Genomic DNA, 26,501 nt, shown 5'->3' on the forward strand with positions numbered 1-26,501 from the left:
CTAAGTAAGAGATGAAAAAAACAATTCAGGCACCATTGTGTGAATCAAGCTACAGCGTGTGCTGCACCGGGAGTAACTGGGGCTGGAAATTGCAGAACTATGCATCGTCACACAGTATAGTTAATTGTGTTATGAGCTCCTCTTGCCCCCTTTAAAAGCAGCCCCCCCCCCACAACATGCTGATCGTTGGTAACGGTGCAGAAAGTCCAGAAGAGCTTTTCCTGAGATTAGTATTCTCTGGTGGGACGTGCAGCGTTAGTTAAGGCACAGAAGCCCATTCGGTTTATTTTTTATTCATATTCAATACTGACTGGAAGACTAATATATAAAGGTTAAAGAAGAATATAGTGGATGATGGGTGATGTGGTTGCATAGTTGAATCAAAAGATTTATGAATAGTCATGACTGGTCTTACACATCCCGCCGCAATTAAAAATGTGATGCTTCAGGCGCCATTTTGCCTGACCCCCCACCACACACTGCTGTTACACTCTGCTGCTGGATGAAGATACAGAGAATGGATCACCCTGAGGGAGTGAAGTTATTAGAGGAGAGAAAAGTTTGAAACTGTTTCATGTAACTGAACGAACTGTGTGTGTGTGTGTGTGTGCGCGTGCGTGTCTCCAACCCGGTTCATTTGCACTGCATGAACTAGTGAAGAAATCCTAATTTGATACTTCCAGTTCACTTTGGTGTGAGGCGAGCCACACGAATACCAAACCAGCAAGAAAAGAAAAACACCTAAAATAATTAGCCCAAAGTGTCACTTTATAAAGCGTGCAAGCGCAAAGATAGGGCCTATCAAATCAGTTCATTAACTTTCAGAATACATTTATGTAAGTAAGACATTCGAAAATCTAGGTTACCAACTAGTTTTATGGAAATGGTTTTGTGTTGAGATACAGAAAGTTTAAAGCACCCTCTCCACTACTGAGCGGTGGCTCGTGATGCGAGGCACATTTAGCACATTTAGCGGACAGAAATCAGGACTTGTGCTGGAGGGTTGATGTGTCTGCAGTCAAACTGTGTGTCCTTGTCGGTAACAGACTGCTGATGAGGTGTCTCTCCCACACTCACATCACAACCACAGCCTCCAGGACGACACCAGAGAGAGAGGGAGAGAGAGAGAGAGAGAGAGAGAGGTGAGAAAGGGAGGGGAGGGAGCATACTGTCTGTCTCTGCGTCCTCTAAAACCAGCTCTGACACACATACCAGAGACTGGCTGGTAAGCAAGTCACATCCGTACAACACAGACTGTAGCCAATACCGTAGTCTGTGCTGTAGTGTTGTCCGTCCATCTGAAAACATTTGCTGCATTTTTCTCTCTCTTCTCAGTTGGCTTTTGGGGAGTCACCATACACACACACATCTGCAGCCGACGATGAAGGGCCTCCAGCACTACCACCCCCCCCCCTGATAAGCAGCTTTAGAGGGTCAGGTGAGAGCCTGTTTGGCTGACACACTCGAGATAATCTGGACCTCTGGAAGGATCCACAAAGCTCTGGGTAAATCCTGAGCAGTGGACAACACCAACTAGACAGCATTCTGCTCTGTAGATAGAGCAGAATCCTCCTCTAACATCTGTGAGGAGATCATCAACAGACATAAACAATGAGCAGACAGTGGGACAGATAGTTGAGGTATAATACATGTGTACTGTAGAGCATAACTCTAACTTACACCTTAGTTTCCCATCTTTTCCATTATTAATAAGGCTTTTTGCTTGCTGTTCGCCTGGGTGTGGGTGTAGTCTCAAATTCAAAACCCAAAACATCCAAAACAGTAACAAAGCCAGAACAGACCACCAGAATAAACTCTATTAGGAGACAACGTGTGGGGACAGTAGCGATCATGGCATCCAGTCTACAGTGTGAAGTCATAAAAGAGTCCGCTCCACTGAGAGCATCTGATGAGATGCCAGTGAGTTTGGTCAGGAATGAAGGGAAGTGATTGCAAAAATCATCTTCCAAGTCAGACACGGTTTGAGTTATTGTTGGTTAATATTTAGTAGGCAAAGAAATGTTGCCAAGAAAGAAGAAAGACAAACATGTCCGCCAAAGAAAACCAGCTACACTGCATGAAAATAACTAAATAAAAACTCACCCGTTCATTCCTTCCCTGTACTGTAACCATCAAGACAACTACACAGAACGTAACCCATACATGTTGTAGAATAACCCTGCCTGTTAGTTGGATTTAATCTGGAGAAAACATGAATGGCCAAGGCCCCATCTAACACTCTCCAAGGTCTCATGACTACTTGTGGAGCGCTGGCTTCAGCTGAAAACCTAAATAAGTCCCTCAGGTAGTAACACAGCTGCTGAAGCTCTCGCTCACCCTGTGTGGCACCGGAGTTTCTGATCTCTCAGCGCAGCATAAAAAAGGACATTAAACCCTCAAAGTTCCCCCAGCTGAGAGTAAAAACCCTCCCTTCATCTTCCTCCCAGACAAAGAAGAGAGCAATAGAGAGAATGCTCAAAAGAAGAAAGATCACTAAACAAAGGAGAGCGACTCAAGAAAGAAAGAAAGAAAGAATAGGAAAAACAATCTATTCTCACCATTATTACTCTACAGAGAGAACACAAATCTCTTTAAAAGATGAGAGAATGTGTAACAACTCTGTCACTTAGACTTGCTATGCATGGATCCACCTCACTAATTCTTCAGATCAATGCAGTCCCGTTACAACAAAGGTTACGCATGAAGTAATACCACAATACTACTACAAAGACATCTTTACTTTCTACGCTCACCAGTCATGGTTTACACAACGGATGCTTTACTTTCCAAGCCGGCCACTATTATGTTGTGCAATCATTTAAAATATATTGATATAGAACTATCATTATGAGTCCTGTGAAAAACAAATGTGTTCTCTCAGTTAAATCTTGTAAAGAAACATGCAAATATGTTGTCAACATTCTGTGTGATTTGTTACTCAGGCTAAGTAGTATTTGGTGGTTTTCAGTGTTTTCTTTGAATGAATCATCATTTCCAAACTTCATCTGAAACCAGCTGCCTTCACTGGATGTTAATAGGACTGGGTGACAATGTTACGGGTATACAATATATATAACATATAATAATATATAAGTTGACAAAGAATATTTAGGTACGGTGTGGGATGTACTGTACGGTTAAAGTCTTTTTCGCTTTTGCAAGTGGCTTCCAAGTCTTGAGATTCATGTGCCCTCGTTTTGAAAGGAGGACATGATGGAATCGTGCCGTAATAAAGTTCTTTCTCCAAATGCAGACAAATCTGCGTACATCTTAGATCCATTTATCACCGGCACTCAAGGAGCAGTTTTGTTTCTTGAAACCCATTCTCTTCAACCGTCTATTTAACCTTTTAATGTTAAAGAGTATTTTCATTACTCAAAAGCGAGCAAGCCATGGGAAAGATTACGTTCAATCATAAATCTATTTATCTGCCCGTTTATAGCACTTTCAGCTCCGTATTGTTCCTCGGTCGTGGCAGAGACGGGTTATAAAGGGGAGCCCAAATGTCGTCCACGCCAACCACGATGTCAGTGAGAATTATGTTAATAAATCAGATCATATCTCCGAAGTTATGGTCTTGAAATAGAATCCGGAGTCCTCTTTGTCTGAGACCGAGACATGACAGAGTAAAAACTACAGCATATGTATGACCACACAAATAAATGAATGAATCCAAAAAGGAAAACGTGAAAATGTAACATCATATTTAAACACAGCGCTACATTATCACCATATCCAGAATATCTCATTGAGCCTAAAAAAAGCATCCAAAACCACTGCATGCTAATGAAGATGAAGATGTTTTGGGTGTTAAACGGGTTGCAGCGACACTGCCTACCTTTTCTCAAAAATGCTCCAAACACTTCACACAGCAGGCGTTTAGTGAGGAGACAGGATCACAGTTAGGGAGTGTTGGGGAAACACACACACACATACCTACAGAAGCACATATTTTTTGCAAGACTAGCTCTTACAGCATAATAATGCAGTCTGGATCGAGGGGAAGAATACGATCTCCTGAAACCACAACGTGTAATTGATGAACAGGAAGCACATCAGCAAACCCACCAATCAATGAGCTCACAGGGAGGGTTTTAAAACCTCCTGAAACCAATCACATTGTGACTGTATGCGAGCAGCGATTACTCACCTTGCTATAGAGTCCCATATGCCTTTGCTTTCACTGTTTTCACTTAAAAGATCCTCGTTCATCTTCTCCGCCTTTTTCTGCACCTACAATGAGGAAGTAGACACAAAACAGTCAGTGATGTCATTATAAACTGTGTAAATTTAAACCTAACACCCTCAATTCGTGACCTGCTGAAGAGCATTTAGCTGTGCTGTGAGGAATACAATATAAAAAACTAACTCACTCTGACTTTGATGATTTTACTGTGGAAACTGTTCAGAACAACAAGGACGTCACCGGCATCTGCAGGGGAATCCGTTCCATCATGCCTGAAAAAGTGGATCAAGAGTGTGAAAGTGATTACCTAGACTCAGAGAGAGGTACCGATTAGTATTTATCTTAAATCCAGATATAAGACTAAGCCACGTCATATCTTTAGACCAAGAAACCAGTCGTAGATTTAATGAAGCCATTTCATTGGCTATGTAGCATCTAAAACCGACTGATGCTGATATTTGCAGGCGACTTTTTAGATATTTCAGTGTGACACAGCCGACCACCTCCCTTTAGGCCAATCACTGCAGTACGCACATTACTGCAAATATCTATATCACCACTTATTTAAACGCTTGTACATTATTATATAAGCACTCACAGAACTACTCAACCAATCAGTGTCAGGTTTCCGTTTTAATAGTGTACTTGAGTGAAACACAATATTTGTGTGAGTGAAACACAATATTTGTGTGAGTGACTTGAGTTTGGTTCGCATGCTTTAGCTATGACAGCAGCGCAGGAAGAATACGCAGCATCGGCTCCTTCAGCAGCTAATGGACGGGCCGCTGACAGATCCTGGGCCAGCTGCCACCGATCACAGTGATTATCATCATTAACTATCACCGTACCATTATTTGATCTACTTCCCCAGCCATGCTGTATATATACTGGTAGATCTAATGAGAATTGTTGTAGGACTGATCCGCTCAGTGGAGAATGTCTTTCGGGAGGCAGGATCTGCGGGGGTCTCGTGGTGAAAACCCCAAGAGACGAACATCATGGAAGAGATGAGCAATAGGCTGTGATGCACAGCGAGCCATTACGACCCCAGTGCTTACTAAAGGCAAAAAAACCTGACCTTATTACTGTGATAAATGCTCCCTCCTCATTGGGCCCAAAGTGCCGCTTGTGTTTTTTGCCCCCTCCCCTCTCTCTCTGCTGTCCCTGGTGCAACGTAGCCTTTAGGGCTCGTGTTAGAAAAGCACCAGAGATCAATCTGTATCCCTGCTCTGAGAAGAAGAGAGCTGGCCGTCTCATTCATCGCTGTCAGGGCGAAGACAGCGCCGGCTGGAAGAGGAGAAAAAACGCCAGCTCTGGGAGTGGAGAGCACGGGCACTCCCACTAGACTCTGATCGGCCACCTAACCGGAGTAGAGTGCCGCTAACCACAAGAATAATGACACTGCCAAGGTGAAAAATGACATCACCTCTTAGCTTCACCTGGAGGATTGGGGAATAAATCTTACTTGTCCGATATGATTCCAGAGGAACCGAGGCGCTGCATGTGTCCTAAATCTTATGCGAGGATAGCCAGAGAGGACAATATCTGTGATTGTAGGGACAACTAATACGATGCACTACAGCTGACCATGCACACTCACATAAATGGTTGGGATTGGAGGCATTAGTCAAACTTGTTAGAAAGGGATTGTTATGTTAAGTAGACATGATTTGATGAGCTCGGAGTTCCTTTGTGAAATAACAATTTGATTTGTTTTAGATCAAAGTAGGAAGCACCACAGTACATTTTAATTGAAGTATAAGTGCAGAATTAAAAGAATACAAGGCAAGAAAAAAATTTGTATTTTCTTTGAAAACGCATCAAAGCAACAAAAAGCACAACACCGTTTCTCTTTGTCCGGGGAAATTAGACAACGCCAACGCACTCTGTCTGGTATACGGAGCCTCTGACACCTACACCGTCCAAACTCAAATACATTCTGCTGCTGATATGTTGCTGTCTGGGTTGGATGGCATTGCAGGTGACCAGCTGAATCATCCCTCCACTCAGTCTTCTCTTTGAGAGCACCCCTCTCTCCTCCTACTTGTCTCTCTCTCTCTCCCCGCTCTGTAGCGAGCAGAACTCCCTGTACTCATCAAAACCTTGAACTGCTACGGTGTCAGCAGCTCTCCATGTTACCATAGTGATGGGTTTCACAGCTACCAGTGTGAAACGGAGAGGTAGCAGAAAACAACCTTCATCCTGAGCTACCGGCGAAACCGCCTAATTGGCATCATTACCTCAAAAGATATTAAGGAGTGAGTTGGGAAATGACAACAATGGCATTAAAAATGGTCTGTAGAACTCACGTGAGAACCTGATAGATCTCCTCCGATCTGCCTTTACGTAATTTTAGGATCCAGGCACCGGGATTGGCTTTCAGCTGGAAATATCCCTGTTGTGGTTGAAACAGAAGGAGTCCGAGTGTTTACCGTCAGCCTTAAATTCACACAACCCTGGCACCAGTACAAAAAAAACACTAGCAGCTCTAGTATTAATGAAGCTACTGACCAGGTTAGCCATGACGATGGTGTCGTACATGAGCGGGTCTCGACTCATGCCCAGGGTGAACTGCAGTCCCCGGGGAGGCTGGCCTGTTGACAGGTCAAAGCAGTGGCCCTCCAGCAGAAGGTGCTCCAGCTCATACTCTGCCTCCACAACCCCGCTCACCTGGAGGGAAACCACATATTACAGGAGGACACAAAACACAGGGGAGTGATCGGTGGAATGCGCCACAGTCCTAATTAAGAGGGGGGAATGATTAAGACCGCTAGTAGCAGGGGAGTAAGAAGCGAGATACCTCCTGCAGGTGGATGTTATCCAAGTCGTGGGGGCTGCGGACAGCCTGCACCATCCAGCTCTCTGGTGTGATCATAATGAGGGTGAGAAGAGGAGATTCTGGGAGCTCCATGAACCGGGCGACTGGTCCCGGAGACACTGTGTCGTTGGCCAAGAAATTCACATCGGACTCCAAGACGAAGCGGTAAAAGCTGGGAAGACAGACAAACGGGAATGATCACAATGTGTGTGCTTGCACTACAAATGAAGACAATAGAAAAGATAATTTGTAAGCCCTGAGGTGGTGGATATCCTGCAGGACTTTTTGCCACTGGAGTCAACAATTCCATCCAACAAACGCAGTCCTCTTCAGCAAGCACTGAAATGATGACATGTTGTGCAATAGTCTCCTTTCTAGGACAGGAGAGACGGGCTCTGTTGTGACAGCTGGGTATATACAATCTCCTCAAAGTAAAGAATCTAATACTATTACTGCCAGTGCTCCTTCCTGCTCGGCTAATAATAGAAATATGTGTGCTGGTCTGTGCACCAGAATGTCCCCTCTCTTTGTTTCTACTCAGAGTTGTCACAGACCTAATTGCTTTTCTTAAGGGTGCCTGTTGACACCGAGGAGTCATAATAGGACGTACAAATTAAATGAAATTGAGAATCAAAAAGACAACGAGTGTAATACACAGATATGCCCACAGACTGTAGGTGTAACTGGCAAATAGCCATAAACCAACCTCCACAAGGAGGGATTGTAATTATCTGTAAACTCATATCTCATATTCATGGGCAACTTTATTGCCTTTGTACAAGCCCAGTAAAGAAAAAAGACGAAGGTTGAATATCCTGTAAACAGTTGAATTGGCTGGCAAAATATGTACTCAAATAGGGATTTTTAAGACCACCTGTTTCTAAAGCATTGAAAAGCGAATTTGCTTTCTTTGTATAATCCCTCGACATGTAAAGAGCTCCACTTTTCAGAACTGGAGGTTGCCGTCTGCCTCAAAGTAAAGAGGGTAAACTTCCTGGAAATGTTCTGTCGTACCAACACTACAATTGGCTCAACCCATTATGGAACAAATAAAAAAAGAAAACATCCCAAATTACATAATGATAATGAATTCACTCAGTGGTGTGAATGTTAATGGCCAATTTAAACCTTTCATTTGTTGTTTTTATTAATCTTTTTTCCCTCTATGTCTTGAACCGCAACAATGCAAGCTGTAAGCAATTTGCCTAGAGATGTAAGGGGAGGCCCAAAGCAATAAGGTGGTGTTATTAAGCAGATCGCATCTGTGCAGTTATAATCTTACAAAGGGAAAGAGCACGGCAGAGATGCTAAGTCTGCAGCGGTCAGAGGATACACAAACAAAGCAAAAGAGGAAAATGTAATTACTGCTGGAGCAGGAGCTTACCTCTTGAGGGGCATCTCGGACAACTTGGCCCTGCAATTCATAAACACCTGCAGTCTCACATTGACCACTTGACTGAGCACCTGCAGGAGTCGCAGAGGAAGAGACCCAGTTATAGAAAACAGGAGCAGAGTAGAGGCCAGCAGATACAAGACACATGAGAACTAAAGGACTGAAGGCAGCTGATAGTTTCACTGTCTGTTACTCTTATCTTATTGGTTGTTAAGAGGTTCTCAAGTGACGAAGCACATTCATCTGTAAAGCGTTCGATTTGTTTTAAAGGTGCTACAAAAGTAAAACTCGATTGATTGATTGATATATCCTTACATGACATCGTTCATGATGTAAAAGTGGCCAAAACATAATAAGCCAGTGGTAATGACCACATTGCCTTCCTTAAAATCACCTGTCATTTCTACCGCATACTACAGTACACTACTGGAAAAGTGTACACTGAAAACAACAGCTACTGAAGGCGGCCGTCTGACTGGCGGTCTGCAAAGGCATGGTGAGTCATAACTTCATATTCAAGTCGAATTCTTCACCACAGCAAGCCTCCTGCAAGATGCAGGAGGCGGCTAATGCAATCCAGTCAAAGTTAGCCCACGAAGGAAACCGTTTCTAAATAACCGGAAATAAATAAGCATACTTGTTTAAGCTCACAGAGAATGGCACCAATCAATTTTGCTTACTCAATAAATGCTTTTAAGATATTGGAAGCTAAACTACGTGCATTAAAGATAATATAACCATGAAAATGTGACCGTAGCATCATGTGAGGATAGAACTATCCGAACGTTTTGTGTTTCTGTACTCGTGTGTACAAGTGTCCCTGTTGTATTAGTACTCAATGGAGACGCTTACGATCAGTAGAGGGGACATCTTCTGAGCCTCCCTGGTGAGCGGGTCAACGATGGCCACGACGTCATAGAAAACCTCGTTTTCACGCGGGGAGAGACGGAGCACGCTGAGGAGGAGAACGGCACACCGAAGCACATTCAGCAACACAAGGTTACACAACCCTTATTCAGCAGAGCTGCAAATCAAAAGATTTGCCTTTCTGCACTGCTCGACATGACGGTGGAGCACATTTTCAGATATATTATAACAAAAGGGAAAGTAAACAGTTCTCTTTGAAACGCCGGAGCCAATAGGAGAGTAAACAGAGTAAAGACCCACCTGTGGCTGTCTTTGGCAAAGTGGACGTCCCTCCTGACCTCTCCTTTGGGGGCTGCAGTGAGGAGGGCATCAACTTTCATGACTAAGTCACTGGCGCTAAGGGAAAAAGAGGCGTGGCTGGGTCAGTCCATCATTTAATAATGCTGCGTATTGGGAAAGATGTCAAACAGAGGAGCTAACGTGAAGTGATGTCAGGCTGTTAACAAGGCAGCCTCATAAATCAATCTAAGGCTACTGGAGCTAGAAACTGAGATGCATTACAGAACACTTGATGTGGCTGATGATTGAAAGTTGCAGATTTTTGTTGCTGGAACCTTTTAAACAATACGGAAAGTGTAAACACGTTATAACAACTATTGTCATTATTTAACCAGGGATGGCTAATAAGGTTTATCACAGACATTTAAAGAAAGAGGCAGATTCTCTCACATATCAAGAGAGAAATATACAAACATACTGCTTTGCTTTCATCCCCATCAGTTTAACTTTGGCTTTGACGTTCTCTGCAGAACCGCTCAGTGTAATCTTCTCCAGCAGCTGGAAATCCTCCACAGTGAATTCTTCCTGCTCCTCGAATGGACCGAGGATCTAAAATAAAGACAATAAATGCAGTCACAACACGACTGTTCCAATTCTAATCTCAGCATGTATTACACGGTTTACTACTTGTGTTAAATGCTCTGCGATTGTAACACAGTGTTTTATTCACTTTCAGTCATGGTTTTCTGTGACGGGGGCCTGTGTGTGTGTGTTTTCCCCCCTTTCTATTTTGGGAGTCTTGCCACTGCAGCAGAGGGATGTGAAATTATATTAATTGTTACTGCCATCTCAGAGGCTGGCCTCTTTCGTCCGTGGCTGTCAGCATCACTGCTGCTGAGACATCAGCTCTGTACACACAGACGGACACTCGACCAGTGCAGTTTGTGCCACCTGTGACCTTTAAGAAACATTCATGCTGATTTGAAGGTACAAAGGGAACTCTCTGAAAACACAAGAAGGGAAAATCCTCCAAAGTGCAGCGGCTTAGAGGAGCCTACTCCACCGTACCAAAGAAAAGCAGCAACATTTAACCAAAGCGTTACATATCGTGGTCAGTTCTAAGTTTTTATGCAGATACCTACGGATCAATAGTCTGAAATTACGTTGAAGCCCACTTACCCTGCCGTTGCTGATCACCGCCTGCTGTCCAGGACTCAGTTTCAGGACATCTCGACAAAACAGCTGCTGACTACGAATGAAATCCACTTCCAGGGTGTTGAACTTTTTCTCAAAGGCATCTCTGTCCATGCCCTGGAACAGAATAGCACACGTTTGTTTAGGATGTTGGATAAATTGATTGCATTGTTGGCTCATATTTTTGAATTTGTGCTGCACAGCGAGATCCAATAGACCCTCTCTCCCTTTACAGCCTGTCCACAAACAAAAACCTGAGTGATGCATTGCTGTAAGGAATGATGTATGCGAGTCAAACAAATTATCCACAGCATCATTGACGCCTCGCATCAGCACAATGCACACTGCAGTTCTCAAACATGAAATATTTCAGCCAGAGGACCGAGCTGTCGGAAATGCACGTGTGGAAATGAGATTAATCAATTTGTAATTAATACACCAAACTCTTAATTAAGCCTCCAGTATTTTTGTCTATAACAAATTAGGTGTGGGAGTGTGGAGAGTGTGTGGAGTCAGGTTATTAGTTTCTCCAACATCTCTCCTCAGGAGAACAGGTGAAATAGCAATAATGTCAGCACAATCCAGTCAGCAAGTCTGTCTGGCAGCCAATAATAAACTCATATCCCTCGACTCTGGGTCTCAACTCACACAGCCCCCTCTTACCCATCTTCCCGTTGCTATTTCCAGCCCGCTCTCTCACCATTGTTTAATTGAAGGGCAGTTTGTTACGGTTCGTCAGTCCCAAATGGAACCGGTGCTGTATGACTTATTCCTGACGGAAGAGACAGGAGCCCTACCCGTCAGCTAATTTGTTGATTAGCACCTGAGAATTTGTTTTCTTTGTGTGTAATGCTGAGTGGGCGGATACGGCACACACTACAGGATGGAGAACACTAGTTGGCCGTAGATTGCTTACAGAAGCAGAGTGATGGTCGGGCTTGGCTGAACACATGTGGCTTTTACACAACCATGAACGGTGAAAGAGCTCGACTATATATCAGGTCCTGGAGACCAGGTATCCACCGGCTCTTTTAAGTTAAAGATTCAGCGTGTGGAGCCCGCCTGCTGCTGGCCTCTGTGACGGATCAAGTGGAACTGACAAGTGAGTAGGCCGCTTGCCTTGGCATCCACAGGCTGTGGAGCATCATGCGTGCTCGAAATCTATTCTGTTTGTTGATGTTCAGGAGGGGGAACGAGAAGATGGGCTCATCAATCACCGTTTTTTCCCCCGACTCTGCACTTGAATCACGAAAGCGGGGACAGACAGATCTGAGTGGTTATATCCAAGATTTTTTTTCTTCTTTTTTGCCATTATGTTCATCAAATCTGCCTAAAAAGTTATCAATTATATCAGTGTTGAATAACATTCAGCACACTTTTCCGTGACACAATCAAAGGAAACTACTTAAAAACAAATCAAACCACAAACAATGCATTTCTTACTTTCAACACAATGACACTCATTCTGTTGCCCTGCATATCTTTTAGGGTTGGATGATATGACGCTGTACACCATAAGACAAAATAAATTGGTACTAGCTGTAAGCTTTTGACATACTGTTTTTATTTAGGTAGCTATCCCTTTAATATCTCTGGTTGTATTAGTCCGTGGCAGGCAGTGTTGCAAATCAGTGAGGAGGACTGTTTTATGGCAGTATTGGATTTATAGGATTTTGCAGCAGTGTGATGAAGCACCTCAGGTACTGTACTATACCGGTTCAGCCGAAAACAGATATTTCAGTCCGTTTGTTTTATGTTTAAATCATTTATCAATTGATCACAGAAGATGAACTATTCCACAATATATATATATTAATATTGAAACGTAAAATCACACATACCATGACAGAAGACCTTATCCACATTGCCCACTCCTAATGTCTTTAAATAACTACTTGTTAATTAGAGTTTTTGTGTCACACAAACTATGCTTTTGAGTTGCTCATATGTTCATACTTTGCTGGCCATGGGTGTTCTAACACGTTCCTGTGAGAATGTCAGAATAAACAAGATATGGGATTTATTCACCACCTCAGCTCAGAGGCATTCATGTGTTTAACACAGCAGATAATAAACTGTAATTGTCTGATCAGCTTCGACCGCTAGCATCAAAGAACGTCTCTGCTGGAAGGAGTCAACACACGCATGAAACAAATTGTGGTGGCAGGTAGGAGGTATCTCATATCCGACTTATTATGATGAACATGAAACTGTTCCTTTCTATTATTTCAGGAGGTGGATCACACATGCTATAAAAAAAAAAAAGCCATTATCATCTTGGTTTACACTACTTTCTTGTTAGTTCGCATTGGTTCAAATAACATAACACCACAGCATGCTCATGGCTCAGAGCATGAATAACTTATAGAAAGGCTAAGTAAGTCTCGCTGCAGTGTAATTGGTATTGTGTGACATGTGATGGCCGTGCTTAAAGGATTTTTGGGGTTTGACTTTTGTTGCTTACCAAATATCTCATTATTGATATAAAAGTATATCAATATGACACCATTGTGATACTACAGTAGAGATGACTATTGGTGCTTTGAGAACATATTCAAACACAAGGTTATTGTAAGAAATGAAACAATAAGTAACACTAATATTGATATGATGGACAATCAGAAACAAAAAACATACTTTTTAAAAATACTTACTTTGTCTTTATCTGACCAGACATTTGATGGCAGGTTTCAGTTAATACTATGTGCAACTAGCACATTGGTCAGTATCAAAGAAGAATTAAGGTTGTGTAACCGTTATGTAGCCTTAAAGACAGGCAAACATGTACTGTATGTCACAATACAATAATGACTAGACCTCCTCTCGTCTCATATCACAATATAATCAGCAAATCAATATACTGCAAAGCTGTACCTTAAACACAGGACACTCACTACGTTGAATTAATGTCAAAAGAATACAAAATCTAAACGGCTTCCATTTGCTTGAAACATTAAAAAAACTGCACTCCTTAATCGCTCCTTTACCTGCATCAGTAAGTCCTTCATCTTGGTCCCCTTTTGGAGGAGCTGGATACTCTCCTCTCGCAGGAGTTTTTGCACAAACTCGGCTGCAGCCTTATTCTTCTGGGTGAGGAGCGAGGCCCAGATAGCCCTGTACAGCACAGTGTTATCTTCGCTTGGCTTTCCGCTGGGGTTATCTATCACCCCCACACGCACTCCGGGGCTGGCCTTCTGCTCACACACACACACACACACACACACACACACACACACACACACACACACACACACACACACACACACACACACACACACACACACACACACACACACACACACACACACACACACACACACACACACACACACACACACACACACACGCGATATAATTCACACTAATATCACACAGTCCCATATTTCCACAGACTGCAGGTGTCACTCACAGAGAGCAATGAGAGAGGAGAGTGTTGATTGCTTAAAAGTAACAGGAAAGGTTTTTCATGTTCTGCTTATTCTACCAGCAATGAATCTTTTTTTTATGACGTTAACAAAAATGCCTGCCTGCTGTATCACACTTAATTCATCTGTAGTGTTTTAACAGTGAATATATCATTTTAGAGGTATCTGTGTAGATGCTTTTTGGGAGTGCATACATGAAGAGAATTCATTTTCATATTAAATTTGCTTATTTTTAGGTCATACAGGCCTGCCCTAATCCGAAAAACAGTACCTCAATGTACTTCATCTATTCTGCCCTGATGTGATATATAGATGTACAGCTTTGTAGCTGCAGTTACACCAGCTGCAAGATTTATGTCAAAGACAGGCAAACATGAACAATGTCATTGATCGAGTGAACATTCATTCCCCATAAGAAAGTAGGACAGAGTAGATGATACTCACCACACGTTTCAGAGCACCGAGCAACAGTTTTCTTCCCGAGACCGTCTCAAAATCTCCGGCTATCCACACGGTCACGGCACTCATCCCATCCTCATCTAAGGTATAAGAGCAACGACTCTGTTGTACTCTACACACATGTCCATTGCAATTTCGAGCATTAAAACACATTATGGTTTCCTGACATTTGTACAATAAACTGTTAAAGTACCGGTGGAGGGCGAATGTATTTTTGAGTAGTTTTCTATCTCAAAAAATCTCAACCTAAATTATTTGCGTGGCACTTAGTAAGAGCTGCTAATCCTTTAAAGGGCGATGATAACCGGATGAAAGTGAGACGTAAGATTAGGTACGGCGATACATGTTTAGTTTGTGTGTAAGAAGTGAGAGAGACTGAGACATCTGGCACAGAGCTCAGTGTATTAGTCGAGAATCGGGCCACCTGTCATCGTTACATCACCCCCCCCCCCCCCCCCAGTGAGTTAGTGAGTCAGTCAGTCAACTAGTCCAGCCTCCTCAGCCTCAGTGAGACAGCTACACTCCAGGCGTGAGCAGCCAAATGCAGCTCTGACGACCAGTTAGACTGTTGGCCGAAAGCCAGTCAGCAGATCCAGCAATTATCTTGCCAGAGGCGCAGCCTGTCTGCTTTAACAAAGGTCAATTTCACACTTTCATAGATCAGTAGAGCAGTGTAGGATTGATTCTGTGCAGATACTGCTCATCTCACAGATTTTCAACAAGTAAATGCAGAACGGTTGTTCCAGTTGTACGTGACAAAATGCAGATGCTCGAATAAGTGATTCAGATTGTTGCGAGTCATTTTGTTACTGAAAATGAAATGGTGGAATTGTGTTGTTTAGGAAACCAAAGGCATATTTTAATACTACGTGATATCTTACCAGTATTTGTAAAGTACTTCATTCTCTTCGCCATCACAGCTGTTTTGTCTCTGGAGTCAAAGTATGAAAACATAGTCGTGTCCTCCCAATCATCTACAACTGCAAAGCAAGGAAGATGAAATAAATATGAGGTATATAGACAGTGAATCAATAATGTTGAAGTTTAAGATGAGCAGCACAGGTCACCTGGTTTGGCAGTGAAGTCGAGGTACTTCCGGTCAGTGCTTAGAATGAGAGGGTTCATCCTGGGAACCACATTCGCCTGCTCCATGAGATAGTCCACCACATTTGAGCCCTCAGTCAACTGACCCTGTAGGCAAAGGATCAAACAGATGAGGGTTAGACCATAAGGGAACTCTGGATTTAAACATATACTCTGCTATTGCAATAAACCTAATATCAAGCTTATAACAACCTCAGGCTAGTGTGTGAGATAGTCCTTGTATGAATACTAAAAAGCATGGATGAACTGCAGTTGGTATAATTATCTACGGTTTCTGTGTATATGTATATATTAATCTAAAGGTTCTACTCCTGGCATGAATAGAGGGGTAGATTTGTGAGGTTGAATATGAGGTATGAGTGTCTTATGTCGTACCATAAAGACAGCTCTCTGGAAGGTGGTGGTGGTGTCCATTATGCGCTGCAGGATGATGGTTTCCAGCTCGTCTGGGTCCATCTCATCAGGGCTCAGAGGGACTCCATTAAATAAAGCCAGTGGTAAGGCACCAAGGCCGCTGTTTTTGTAGAACAGGGCACCGTCCTGGAACACACAAAATCAAAAGAAAATGTATCTTTTCAAGTAGTTATTGTAACTTCCGATAAACAGAAAGAAACAAGAGACAGCTATTTTATTTTCTTACCTTTCTTTTGTCGTCATACTCGGATTCTACGCCAAGAATCCTTTCAGCATTGGCTTTAGGGAATTTTCTCTTAAGGTAAGCAGATATGGCATCAACAGACAGCGTCTCCCCTGCATCTACTTTGTTGTACATCTGCAAGAGAGTGGTCAGATCACATTTGATCACTGTCTTCAGATCTCGGCGACTGTCAATAATTCCCAAGTCTGTTTGAAAAGGCTGATACCAGAGGCAAACTCCCACCGACTCATGTAGTTCAATAATGTCTCAAACCATGGGAACACGAGGCACAATGAAAGACCAGACTTCTGAGGCACAAATATATATGAGCTGGCGAGGAGTGTGCTCTAGTTATTCTTAAAGAAGTGCTTTCTAAAACAACAGAGATTTATGAATGTAATATACTTACTGAGACAATGGACATCAGAGCCTGGGATGAATCATACTCGTCTGCAATGTAATTCAGCAGTCTGAAAAATCCAACCCCTGCGTCTGAGGAGCCATCAATCTCATCTTTGGTGTTGACAACAAACACAAAGCCAATTCTATAGAAAGGGGGCCAAAACAAGTATTCAATTTGCAGCTGAAATGACAATCACTAACTGGTTAAGAGTCTAAATGCCAAGAGGGGCCCATGTAAACGGATGTGGAGGGTGATTGTAGCGATAACAGCACCGACCTCAGGGGGATCTTGTGCTTGTAGAAAAGCTCTGCTAGTTTCACCAGCTCAACGCTTTCTTCCCGTACTGGATCTAGGAACAGCACCTATCAACGAAAAAAGCATCATCATTAAATCTGAATCGTCATACAATTGGAAAAACTCATTCATCATGGATGGATCGGCGTTTAGCAGATACAACAATACACCCAGACAGTTCTGATAATTAGAGGAAATGTTAAGTATTATACTCAGTGATCGTGTATCTGACTGTAGTACCTGAAATGATTACAAACAACCCGCAATTTGACAACAAAAGTGTTTTATCTAGACTCGCGGAGAAGAGTCAGACGCATCCAACGAGTTTCACATTTCTACTGCAATTTCTCAACTCCATTCCCTTTATCATCGCAGCCCTGCAGCACTTCTGGCCTTCAGGAGACTCACCAGGTTGAAGAGATTGCGACGGATCTGCCGAATGACTCCAGGAAACGTGGCTCTGAGGAGCTCCTGTACACCCGTTGGCCAGCTGCGGTACACGAGATCATTCTCTACGTCATTTATCCACTGGAAAGCAGAAAAACAATGATGGTCACGAGTTAAGTACAAGCAGCAGAAGAGCAACCCTGGAAAAGGTAGAGATTAAGGACCTCACTCAAGGATGTTTTTATATTAGAATGGTGGTTTCTATATTTTCACTACATTTCTTATGACATTGTACCAATCAAAGAATTCCAAATACTGACTTTGCTTTATCTGAGGGGTTTGTTTACATTCATAACCAAGTTGGGTTTCGGTCGAGAGCGAGACCGACACCGAGTCACAGTACTTGGTTTACTCTGATTTACCTGGTCAGCCAGACAGTTTGTCACCTTCTGATAAACCGTCATTGATAACTATTTTGGAAAAGGGCAGGCACTTAAAAAAAAAATACTTGGCAGGTGATTGGATGAACCATCTGTCAATCAAACTCCTGTCGAAACATGTCAGTAGAAGAGGGAAAAGCCTTGTGCTGTGCTCTGGCTTACCGGATACAAATGCAATACTTGAAGCCTGACAAGATAGATCCTCGTGTGACATGTGATCACACGAGAATCGTGGGATCTTGTGACATGGCAAGAATGAAGCCGCCGAGCAAGGTAATACTGGTATCAAAGATAAAAACTGTTTTACACTATGCATCTGTAACCTCCACTTTGAACAAGACATTGAACGATGTTACATTAGTTAACTTTTGAAAGAATAATCTCTTTCCTGCTAACTGCTTTACAACTGAACTATTTATTCACAAGGTGTAAAATGTTCATTAAACAGGTAATCACATGCATGGAAATAAAGCTGTTAAGGCATGTAAGCGAACAGTTCTGAGGACAGAAATATGCTGGATCTGATGTGAACATTAACATGTACATTTGTTATAAAGCTCTACCGCCCACCATCAGTGAGCTTTGGGAAATGGCTTTTTATGATAAATGACCATAATCACAGTTGCAAAATGATCCATCATTGCTGGCCAATCTGCCACTAACGGGGATCTTTCTAGCCTTCAGTGACTTACTGCACAAGCCTCCTCACATGTTCTCAGTAACTAGAAAGGGGAGATGCAAGCTGAAATGACAGACCTCTTGCTTGGATGTGGAAATGCTTAAATTCTTCATTTCTTTAGCATTTTTATAGTACCTAGAATATTATAATGGCCACAGGGGCGCAAATGAAAAGTGTTTCATTTGAGAGCTTGTTCTTGGCCGAGTCCCAATTAATACCTGAAGTTTGTGGCAGGCTCGAGACTGTTGCAATAGCCTGGTGACGGATACACTTAGTTCACACCCTGGTACACAAAACAAAAAAAAAAAAAAAACACCTGCATCTGTGCCGGAAGAATAATGCTTTTGGACAGAACTCACCATTATAGCTGGATGTCTGATATCTAAGGCATAGCTGTCATCCACAGCGTTCACGGGTAACCTCAGCAGCTTGCCTTGATGTTCTCCTTTAATGCCGAGGTTATGAAGCCCTTCTAAGACCCTGGCCTCTCCTCTGAGGATGTCTAAAATGCTGTAAATATAAAACCAAAAAGGTTAATATTTTATACATATTAGCTGTGTGGCAGTCGCTTTGCAGAGCAATAAACTCTGATCTTGTTGCAACAGGATTACTGAGCCAAAGCGTAGGTCTGCGGGGAGAGCACGGGCAGACCACTGCGCCCTCCTGCTGGGCTCCTACCTGAACGGGTTGTGAATGTCCAGATCGATGTGCAGTCCGTTGATGAAGAGCTCTCCGTCTCCCGCGTGTACACCGATGGACTCACCGAGATGCTGAAAGAACAAGCTCAAAGTTTTCAGTCGGATGCCAAAACCCCTAAATGAGCGACTCTACCTTTAATGTTGGTTCTTTTGACGACGTGTGCACTGAGACTACAGCAGGAAGTTAAATGAATAAAGTGTGTGCAAAGACGAGGAGAAAATAAAATGTAACATTTGATTTATTCCAGATACAGATTAGAAACCGATTGTCTGAAAAACAAAACTGCAGCGACGTGTGAAAAGACTGCTTATCATACCACACCTTTTGGTTCTCCTCAATTTCTTTTCTCATTTCCTGCTTTACAGCCACTCTTGTCAGTGATCTGTGGGAACAGTAAAACATGTACAGTCACCATCAGCTTTTACCACATCCCAGGCCGGCAGTAAAATGCCAGTTTTAATCTCCAAAAACATACGGGCCCTCAGAATGGTACGTCAGCGCCCCATAAACAGCTGGCGCTTACTCAGCATGTTTTGGTGTTATTACAAGTTGTCTGAGACTAAATAAGCAGACATCAAAAAGCTGATTAGATGTCTGTATCAAAAGCTGTATTCAATGGATGATGCTAAAACAAATGGGTTTATAAAACACATATTTCACACGCACTTTAATAACAGCGCTTGTTGTGCCTGGATTCACACATTGTAACACAGAGGGGGCTCCTTAAAATATGGATTTTTTTTGGAACGGTACCAAACGCGTTAGCCAGTCAGCCAGAAAGAGAAAATAAGACAAATTGTCTGACCTGGCTTTGCTCGGAAAGTTCTGACTGAGGTCTCGCATGAGCTTCAAAGCGTCAAACTTTGGCACCGACATGATTCTGGCAGCTGCCTGGAAACTAAGATCTGTGGAGATGAAATAATGAAATCATCAGCATCTATTATCTACGAATGCACATGATGTTTAGACAAATCTAATTCATGCAAAGCAGACAAATGAGATTACATTCAATATGCTGATAAACTTAGTAAGTGTGAGTCAAAGACAACAATTCAAAATGAAAGCCTCTCCAGCCACAAATGGTAGAATATGCACCAACTCGACAACTAAAACAACTCAATGCCTCACTGCATACATTTCCCTCATGATCATTGGACTGAAATAGAGAACCGATACCTTGCATTTCCCACACTTTGAGAGGGACCATGTCATTTGTACTCTCGAGGAGATGTTTGCGAAGCTCGACCAGTTGCTCCTGGAGTTCAGGGTGAGATTTCCTTAAAAAGGAGGGAATTAAAAAAGAAGAAGATATAAATACAATCAAGGATTTATTGTTATCTCTTTATAAAGTCACACAAAGCACAGGATGACCAGCAGCCAAAACAGAACATACAGTAGAAAATCAGTTTTAAATGACATGTTACATTTAAGCCACCTACTTTAATTTTCCAAAAACGAACCCTTGGACTTCATCGTTATTGTCTTCCTCCGCATTTGCACCCGATTCTGCAAAAGCACAAGACTTGTGTTTTATTGCCTCGGTCACAGCGACTTCCAGCACACAAAATGTTTGAGAAGTCACAAGCTGACCTTTTACTTTGGTGTCATCCACAGCTTTGTATTCTGTGCTTTTGATAGCCAGCTCGACACCATAACCAGATAAAAGCATCTTTTGAGGCTTCGGAACCTGAAAGCAGTGGGAGGCAGAGTGACGGCTTTAATGTTAAAACGCTCTAGAGTTTTAATACATGTACATTTCTTTCAAAAGTACTGTGATAATAATCATCAACACTGCAGATCCGTTCCATAGGAAATACTTTATGCCAAAACCTACGTACAATTTAGAGCCAAAATGAGGTGGACACCCATTCTAATTAGTGGATTTAGCTAGTAAATAAAACCAGGCACACAGAAATGGTGATCTCCATTCACAAACATTGACAGTAGAGTGGGTCACACAGTGGAGAGACTTTCAGCGTGGCACTGTGACAGGATGCCATCTTCCCAATAAGTTAATCAGATGTCTGGTCTGCTAGATATTGCCACAGTACACTGTAAGTTCTCTAATTGTGAAACGGAAACGCCTAGGAGCAACAACAGCTTAGGCTGAATGCCGACTCCCGAAAAATTATCTTTACTTGCGAGTTGCAGCAGTCACTACCAAGTTCCAAAAATGCCTCGGGAAGCAACGTCAACACGCGGTCATGTTTTTGGTAACTTCAGGATATGGGTCTCCATTGCTGAACAGCGACACGCGCATGCCTAACGTCACCATGTGCAATGCCAAGGGATGGCCGGAGCGGCGTAAAGTACACCGCCATTGGACTCTGGAGCAGAAAATGTTCACACTCGACTGACCGGTTTACTACACAGCCAGTGGAAGTTACAATCTATAATGTGTTTTAACAGAGGGAACAGGAACCACATGGGCCCCCACAAGCAGCAGCAGATTCACCGACATTCCACTTTGTCACTTATGTGACTGAGAGTCAAAGCTCTGCCTCGAGCTTTCACAGCCACACTCAGAAGTCGTTCACGCCCACACTCTGCTTTTCAAAACAGACACTTTTTACACCATCAAAGGCATCTGGATCTTGGTTAGTTTTTGAGTTTTCAGTTAGATTTCGAGGAATCTACTAAAAGGAATAATATGTCACTGTTGTGTCACTCATAAGCAAAATGACCAAATTCAATAAATACGATAAATAGTCTATATGAAATAACCACGTGGTAAAGCCTATTTTGTATACTCCTGTTTGACTTATATACGTAGAAACACACTGAGTTCCTCATTTTATTAGGAACCTAATTGCAAAATAAACATTTCACAGTTTCAAGGAACATTATCAGGAAAAAATAATATAAGCTATATAGAAGAACGTTTATATTATATTGATGACATATATCTTCATATCACCCAGCCCCAACTGCAATAGTGCCATCACCTAAAGTAAAGATGAAACAATGGAGTTTTATGGCACAGAGGAACATGCTGTGTTAGGATTTGGCTACACAGACAATATTTGTCAATTGGATAGATTGTTTGTTTTGATCTTTACATTAAAATGATAGAATATCTCAAGCCTTATCTTTTAAAACAGAGTTCCTCAGTGTGAAAACCAAAAGAATGAAAAAGACTGACTAGAAAGACACAACCACAAGTTAGATACTAGACGACTTTTCACTGTGACTGACAGGAAACCACATTAATTATCAAAAACATTTCATCAGTGGAACATTACTTTGTTACTCACCGCTACAAAATGCCGCAGCACATATACAAGTGTGCCCTCTCCGGCCTTCTCCGACAGCACCTTATGGAACGAGGTGAACTTCTTGGTTCCAATCTCGGCATAGAGGATCACGACTGGCACGTCGGTTTTATTGACCCCTGGATACGTGTGGTCATTCTTGTGTAGATACGGTTTTGGCCTGCAAAACATTTACAAATTAAATGTTTAAAAGTGTTAAAGAGAAAAACCTGTCTGTGTTCATTACAGGCACGATGGAGACAGTAAAGGCAACAATGTTTTTAACAAAAAAACTGTAGAAACTTTTCACATTGTTCCGCGTTAGGGATTTGAGTTTATCCACAGAAGGGAAGAAAGCGCCATTCTGTGTTACCTGCCTGCAGCTGCCTTCAGGAGCTTCTTGATGTCTTTGGTGCTGCAGCTACGTTGACCATGGATGGAGACGAAGGCAGGGCAAGCCTCGGGCGGAGGCTCATCACTGGCTATCTGTTGGAGAACATGGAGGAGTGAAGGAATGTTCTTCGGCCACAACATGACGCCAACAATGCCACGATCTGGTGAAGACCCCTCACTCTTTAATCAAAGTTTATCACAGATAAATCAGTTATGTGATTGATTTATTCTCAATATTCTACAGCAATCATCACAACAATGTCCACTGTGCAGCACAACACCAAAAGGCCATTATTCATTCAACTTCATCAACCAGTGCATCGCTATATATATACTTAGGTATACTTCAGCATTAGCCAAAGTATCGGACATAATTACATTTTGACCAGATGATTGCACTAGATGACAAGTCAGGGGAAGATATTGACATTATTCATCCTGTGGGGACCATGAATATCTGAACCAAATTCTGTCCCAATCCATCTGGCAAATGTTGAGATATTTCAATGGATAAGTGAAATGTTAGACAGAATATAGACATTTGCATATAAGATTTTCGATTACCAAAGCTCTTTGTCACTGGATTATTTACAGACAATTAACCTTATCCACATTTGAATTCTGTGAGAAACCACAGGGAAATACAAATACTGTTGTGAGAAAACTAATCATTGATGTGTAGTATTTAACACAGTAGTTTGAGAATAATTGAAACTGTAAATAAGGCCTGCAGAGGTCAAGAATAGGATAAACAGTGTAACAGACTCTAACATGGAATGAACCCGGCTCTCTTGCATACCGTACTATTCCCACGCTGCTCTTGAGAAGGTTTTGAAATACTTATATGATCACAACATACCTGCTGAGATGCTTGAACAGCTGGTGAGTATGACCGTAGGGCCAGAGCAAATTTGAGGAGATTAACTTGAAGATCCGTAAGAAACTGGCCAGCCTTCTTCAGGACCAGGTTGTAGTACGAGCGCACGGATTCTGTGAGATGCATCCACATTAGTAATTGTGAGGTTTCTTTAGACGAGAAGCTCAATGTCTCAAAGTTTGTAAACTATATTTGGGTTTAGATCAACACACCTCCTTGCTTGTATACAGTGAGCTCTTTCACGGTGTCAACAAACTGCCAGAATTTCTCATTCCCATCTTCACCAATAAACTCACTACATAGGAGTAAAATAAAATATTAGTCAGCATTATTCAGCAACCACAGTATGTTACAAACAACAAACTAAAGCTACGGACCACATGATCATTTTATATTTTCTGTTAAAAATTCTGCCCAGCCTTGGTTTCATCATTTTCGCTGTGAAGTATCACACAGAAGAATAAAATCATATGTTGTTGACCAAAGGTTGTAGTAACACCATAAAAGAGAGCTTTATACGCAGTAAGTCATCAACTAAATTACTTTTGGCTGCTATTTAAGTGTGTATGAATACTAAAGTTACACACTAAATATACTAAAATATATACAGTTTCTAAAACCTGCAGTTGTTCCCAGTCACTAGAATAAAAGGTAACTAATAAATTGTATGTTTTCTGTATTTCTTCTCAAGACCCATCCAGGTCAATGAGGTCGTGTTATCTGTATTTTAGTGGAAATGTCAATGTTTGAACAACCTAGGAGGGAGTTTACATGCAAACATTAACAAAGTACACGCTGTTGCTGTTTTATAGGTCAAGTCCAGAGTTAGACACAATATATTTAGATTAGACTACTTTTAAGATAAGAAAGGATTCCATATCCTGGATTTTGTGTTGTTTCTTTTACTTTGAAAAGGCCTCTAGACCTATATGCTAAGAAACTGAATTCAGGGTAAATATAACTGAGCAATTACCTAACTAAATGAAATAGTTTGAGGGGGTATAGACTGCGTTAAGGGGGCTCGAACTCATGACTTATCCTGTTTGTTGCAGATTTGTGTGAGGGCAAGATACCCGGTGTGGACATCCAGGCGTGGGTACCTTGTCTCCAGAAGGAAAGGCGTCATGCTCCACTTTGCTGATAGACTGGCAGTGACGCCTTTGTGTGCTGATATGACATGATGTATGTTCAGCAGCAGCAGCAGCGAGAGCACAATAACGTTCCTCATTACTTCCCGGTGAGACGTAACATGAACCTACAGTGGCAGAGAGCAAAACACCAACGACCATCAGTACGTTTCCTTTTAAGACGTGCCAGTAGGTGCCACGTAGCGTTTAGTTTCTCCAAGTCATCTCTTCCAAAACACACCGGTACACTCGACGCTAAATATCACTAAATATAACACTCAGAGTACACGGTTGCAGAAGATGCTAGCTAACGTTACATGTGGAAGTATTTGTTAGCTAGGGGTCAGACAGAGCAGACTAAACTTAGCAGTAGCATAACGTAGTTAGACAGCCTTGTCCTGAATGAAAACGGTACCGTAACACCAGCATGAGTTAACAAACTAAGTCCACAAAGAACATGTAACGTACATTAGAAATACACAACCACTGGTCACTGTGTTGCCAATAATATATCCTTCGCCCCGTTAGTGATGCTGACCACTTCCATACAGAGCAAAGGGCTTCACGTCGGTATTTTGGGCAGTTAACAACGGACACAGCTAGCTAGTTGCCGGGGTAGCCGCGTATTATGGTGGCTCGCGCTGGCCGTTATTCGTGTCTGAAACAACCGTGACATAAAAAAATAATTGTGTTTTATTATCGTTTTAGGCATAATATGACACATTGTTTAGTGCGACGCAATTAGTGACAGTGAGTGTAGAGTATAAATAAATTGGTGGTAAAGTTGGAATTCATTCGGGCACAGCGGCAGACAGCTAAAGAGGCAGCCGCTGAAGCTCAAACACTTCCCCACCAAACATTAGAGCATGTTGCAGCTACACTACAGTGTACGTGTGTGTGTGTGTGTGTGTGTGTGTGTGTGTGTGTGTGTGTGTGTGTGTGCGTGTGTGTGTGTGTGTGTGCGTGTAGCCAGGCAGTTACAGCTGTATGGGATGCTTCCCCCCCATTCTCATATAAATATTAAATAATTACAATGTAACTTAAGTTTATGATGCGTTCATTTTAAGATGCACCACATATAACTTGCAGAGTAGTATTAACAAATTACATTATTATAACATTAGGCTAATCATAGTTATTATAGGTTAAATTATTTGCACATTAATCTATCAATCAATCAATCAAATATGAAAGGAGCTGAGCTGCAATTTAGTATCAGACTTCCATAAAGTTGGTGTATTTGTGAGGAAGAAAAGGCCTAAATCAATGCCCCAGAATGTGAGATAATTTATAATTTGTATAACTTAAAAACGCTAGATCCTATTCAAAACTGTCCAATTCCATAGCATCTTTCATTAGACCCTCCCTGCCTGGTAAATGCTCACTTCTTTGGATCTCCACGCACCCATCTTAAAGCAGGCTTTTTAAAAGACTGAATTTTCTAAGCCCAAGCCAAGATGATAACTTCACAGAGTAATTTTGGAAAGCTCCTTCCAGAGCCACAGAAGACATCATACAACTGTTTTCACGGGATTGGGTAGTGCTTTCCATGACCAGTGAACTGATCCCTGTGTGTAAAATAGTTCTTA

At 42.1% G+C, this 26,501-nt stretch overlaps 1 protein-coding gene across 3 annotated transcripts in view; it reads right to left on the reverse strand.

The window, feature by feature from the left end:
• Positions 1 to 25,521, reverse strand: part of uggt2 (UDP-glucose glycoprotein glucosyltransferase 2) — a 30,411-nt gene extending 4,890 nt beyond the window's left edge. For 2 of the 3 annotated variants that reach the window (XM_076107139.1, XM_076107137.1), the window contains exons 1-32: positions 25,381 to 25,521; positions 24,886 to 25,040; positions 23,998 to 24,080; positions 23,768 to 23,898; positions 22,889 to 23,001; positions 22,519 to 22,696; positions 20,855 to 20,951; positions 20,704 to 20,770; positions 20,441 to 20,541; positions 20,070 to 20,169; positions 19,586 to 19,646; positions 19,244 to 19,335; positions 18,925 to 19,075; positions 17,468 to 17,587; positions 17,042 to 17,127; positions 16,772 to 16,907; positions 16,366 to 16,497; positions 16,101 to 16,265; positions 15,689 to 15,812; positions 15,503 to 15,601; positions 14,607 to 14,701; positions 13,725 to 13,931; positions 10,723 to 10,854; positions 10,022 to 10,152; positions 9,565 to 9,660; positions 9,250 to 9,352; positions 8,389 to 8,468; positions 6,987 to 7,176; positions 6,698 to 6,856; positions 6,496 to 6,581; positions 4,374 to 4,458; positions 4,151 to 4,233 (exon numbers count right to left, since the gene is read on the reverse strand). In XM_076107139.1, coding sequence (XP_075963254.1) covers positions 4,151 to 4,233; positions 4,374 to 4,458; positions 6,496 to 6,581; positions 6,698 to 6,856; positions 6,987 to 7,176; positions 8,389 to 8,468; positions 9,250 to 9,352; positions 9,565 to 9,660; positions 10,022 to 10,152; positions 10,723 to 10,854; positions 13,725 to 13,931; positions 14,607 to 14,701; positions 15,503 to 15,601; positions 15,689 to 15,812; positions 16,101 to 16,265; positions 16,366 to 16,497; positions 16,772 to 16,907; positions 17,042 to 17,127; positions 17,468 to 17,587; positions 18,925 to 19,075; positions 19,244 to 19,335; positions 19,586 to 19,646; positions 20,070 to 20,169; positions 20,441 to 20,541; positions 20,704 to 20,770; positions 20,855 to 20,951; positions 22,519 to 22,696; positions 22,889 to 23,001; positions 23,768 to 23,898; positions 23,998 to 24,080; positions 24,886 to 25,013 — 3,611 coding nt within the window. In that variant the 5' untranslated portion in view covers positions 25,014 to 25,040; positions 25,381 to 25,521. Of the gene's footprint in view, positions 1 to 4,150; positions 4,234 to 4,373; positions 4,459 to 6,495; positions 6,582 to 6,697; positions 6,857 to 6,986; positions 7,177 to 8,388; positions 8,469 to 9,249; positions 9,353 to 9,564; positions 9,661 to 10,021; positions 10,153 to 10,722; positions 10,855 to 13,724; positions 13,932 to 14,606; positions 14,702 to 15,502; positions 15,602 to 15,688; positions 15,813 to 16,100; positions 16,266 to 16,365; positions 16,498 to 16,771; positions 16,908 to 17,041; positions 17,128 to 17,467; positions 17,588 to 18,924; positions 19,076 to 19,243; positions 19,336 to 19,585; positions 19,647 to 20,069; positions 20,170 to 20,440; positions 20,542 to 20,703; positions 20,771 to 20,854; positions 20,952 to 22,518; positions 22,697 to 22,888; positions 23,008 to 23,767; positions 23,899 to 23,997; positions 24,081 to 24,885; positions 25,041 to 25,380 lie in introns of those variants that run through there. The other variant, XM_076107140.1, reaches the window with a different exon arrangement.
• Between the last annotated feature and the right edge of the window lie 980 nt (positions 25,522 to 26,501).

The sequence above is a fragment of the Anarhichas minor genome, unplaced genomic scaffold (assembly GCF_050575085.1).
Source record: "Anarhichas minor isolate MPS153535 unplaced genomic scaffold, ASM5057508v1 ptg000004l, whole genome shotgun sequence".
NCBI classification, from domain to species: Eukaryota; Metazoa; Chordata; class Actinopteri; order Perciformes; family Anarhichadidae; genus Anarhichas; species Anarhichas minor.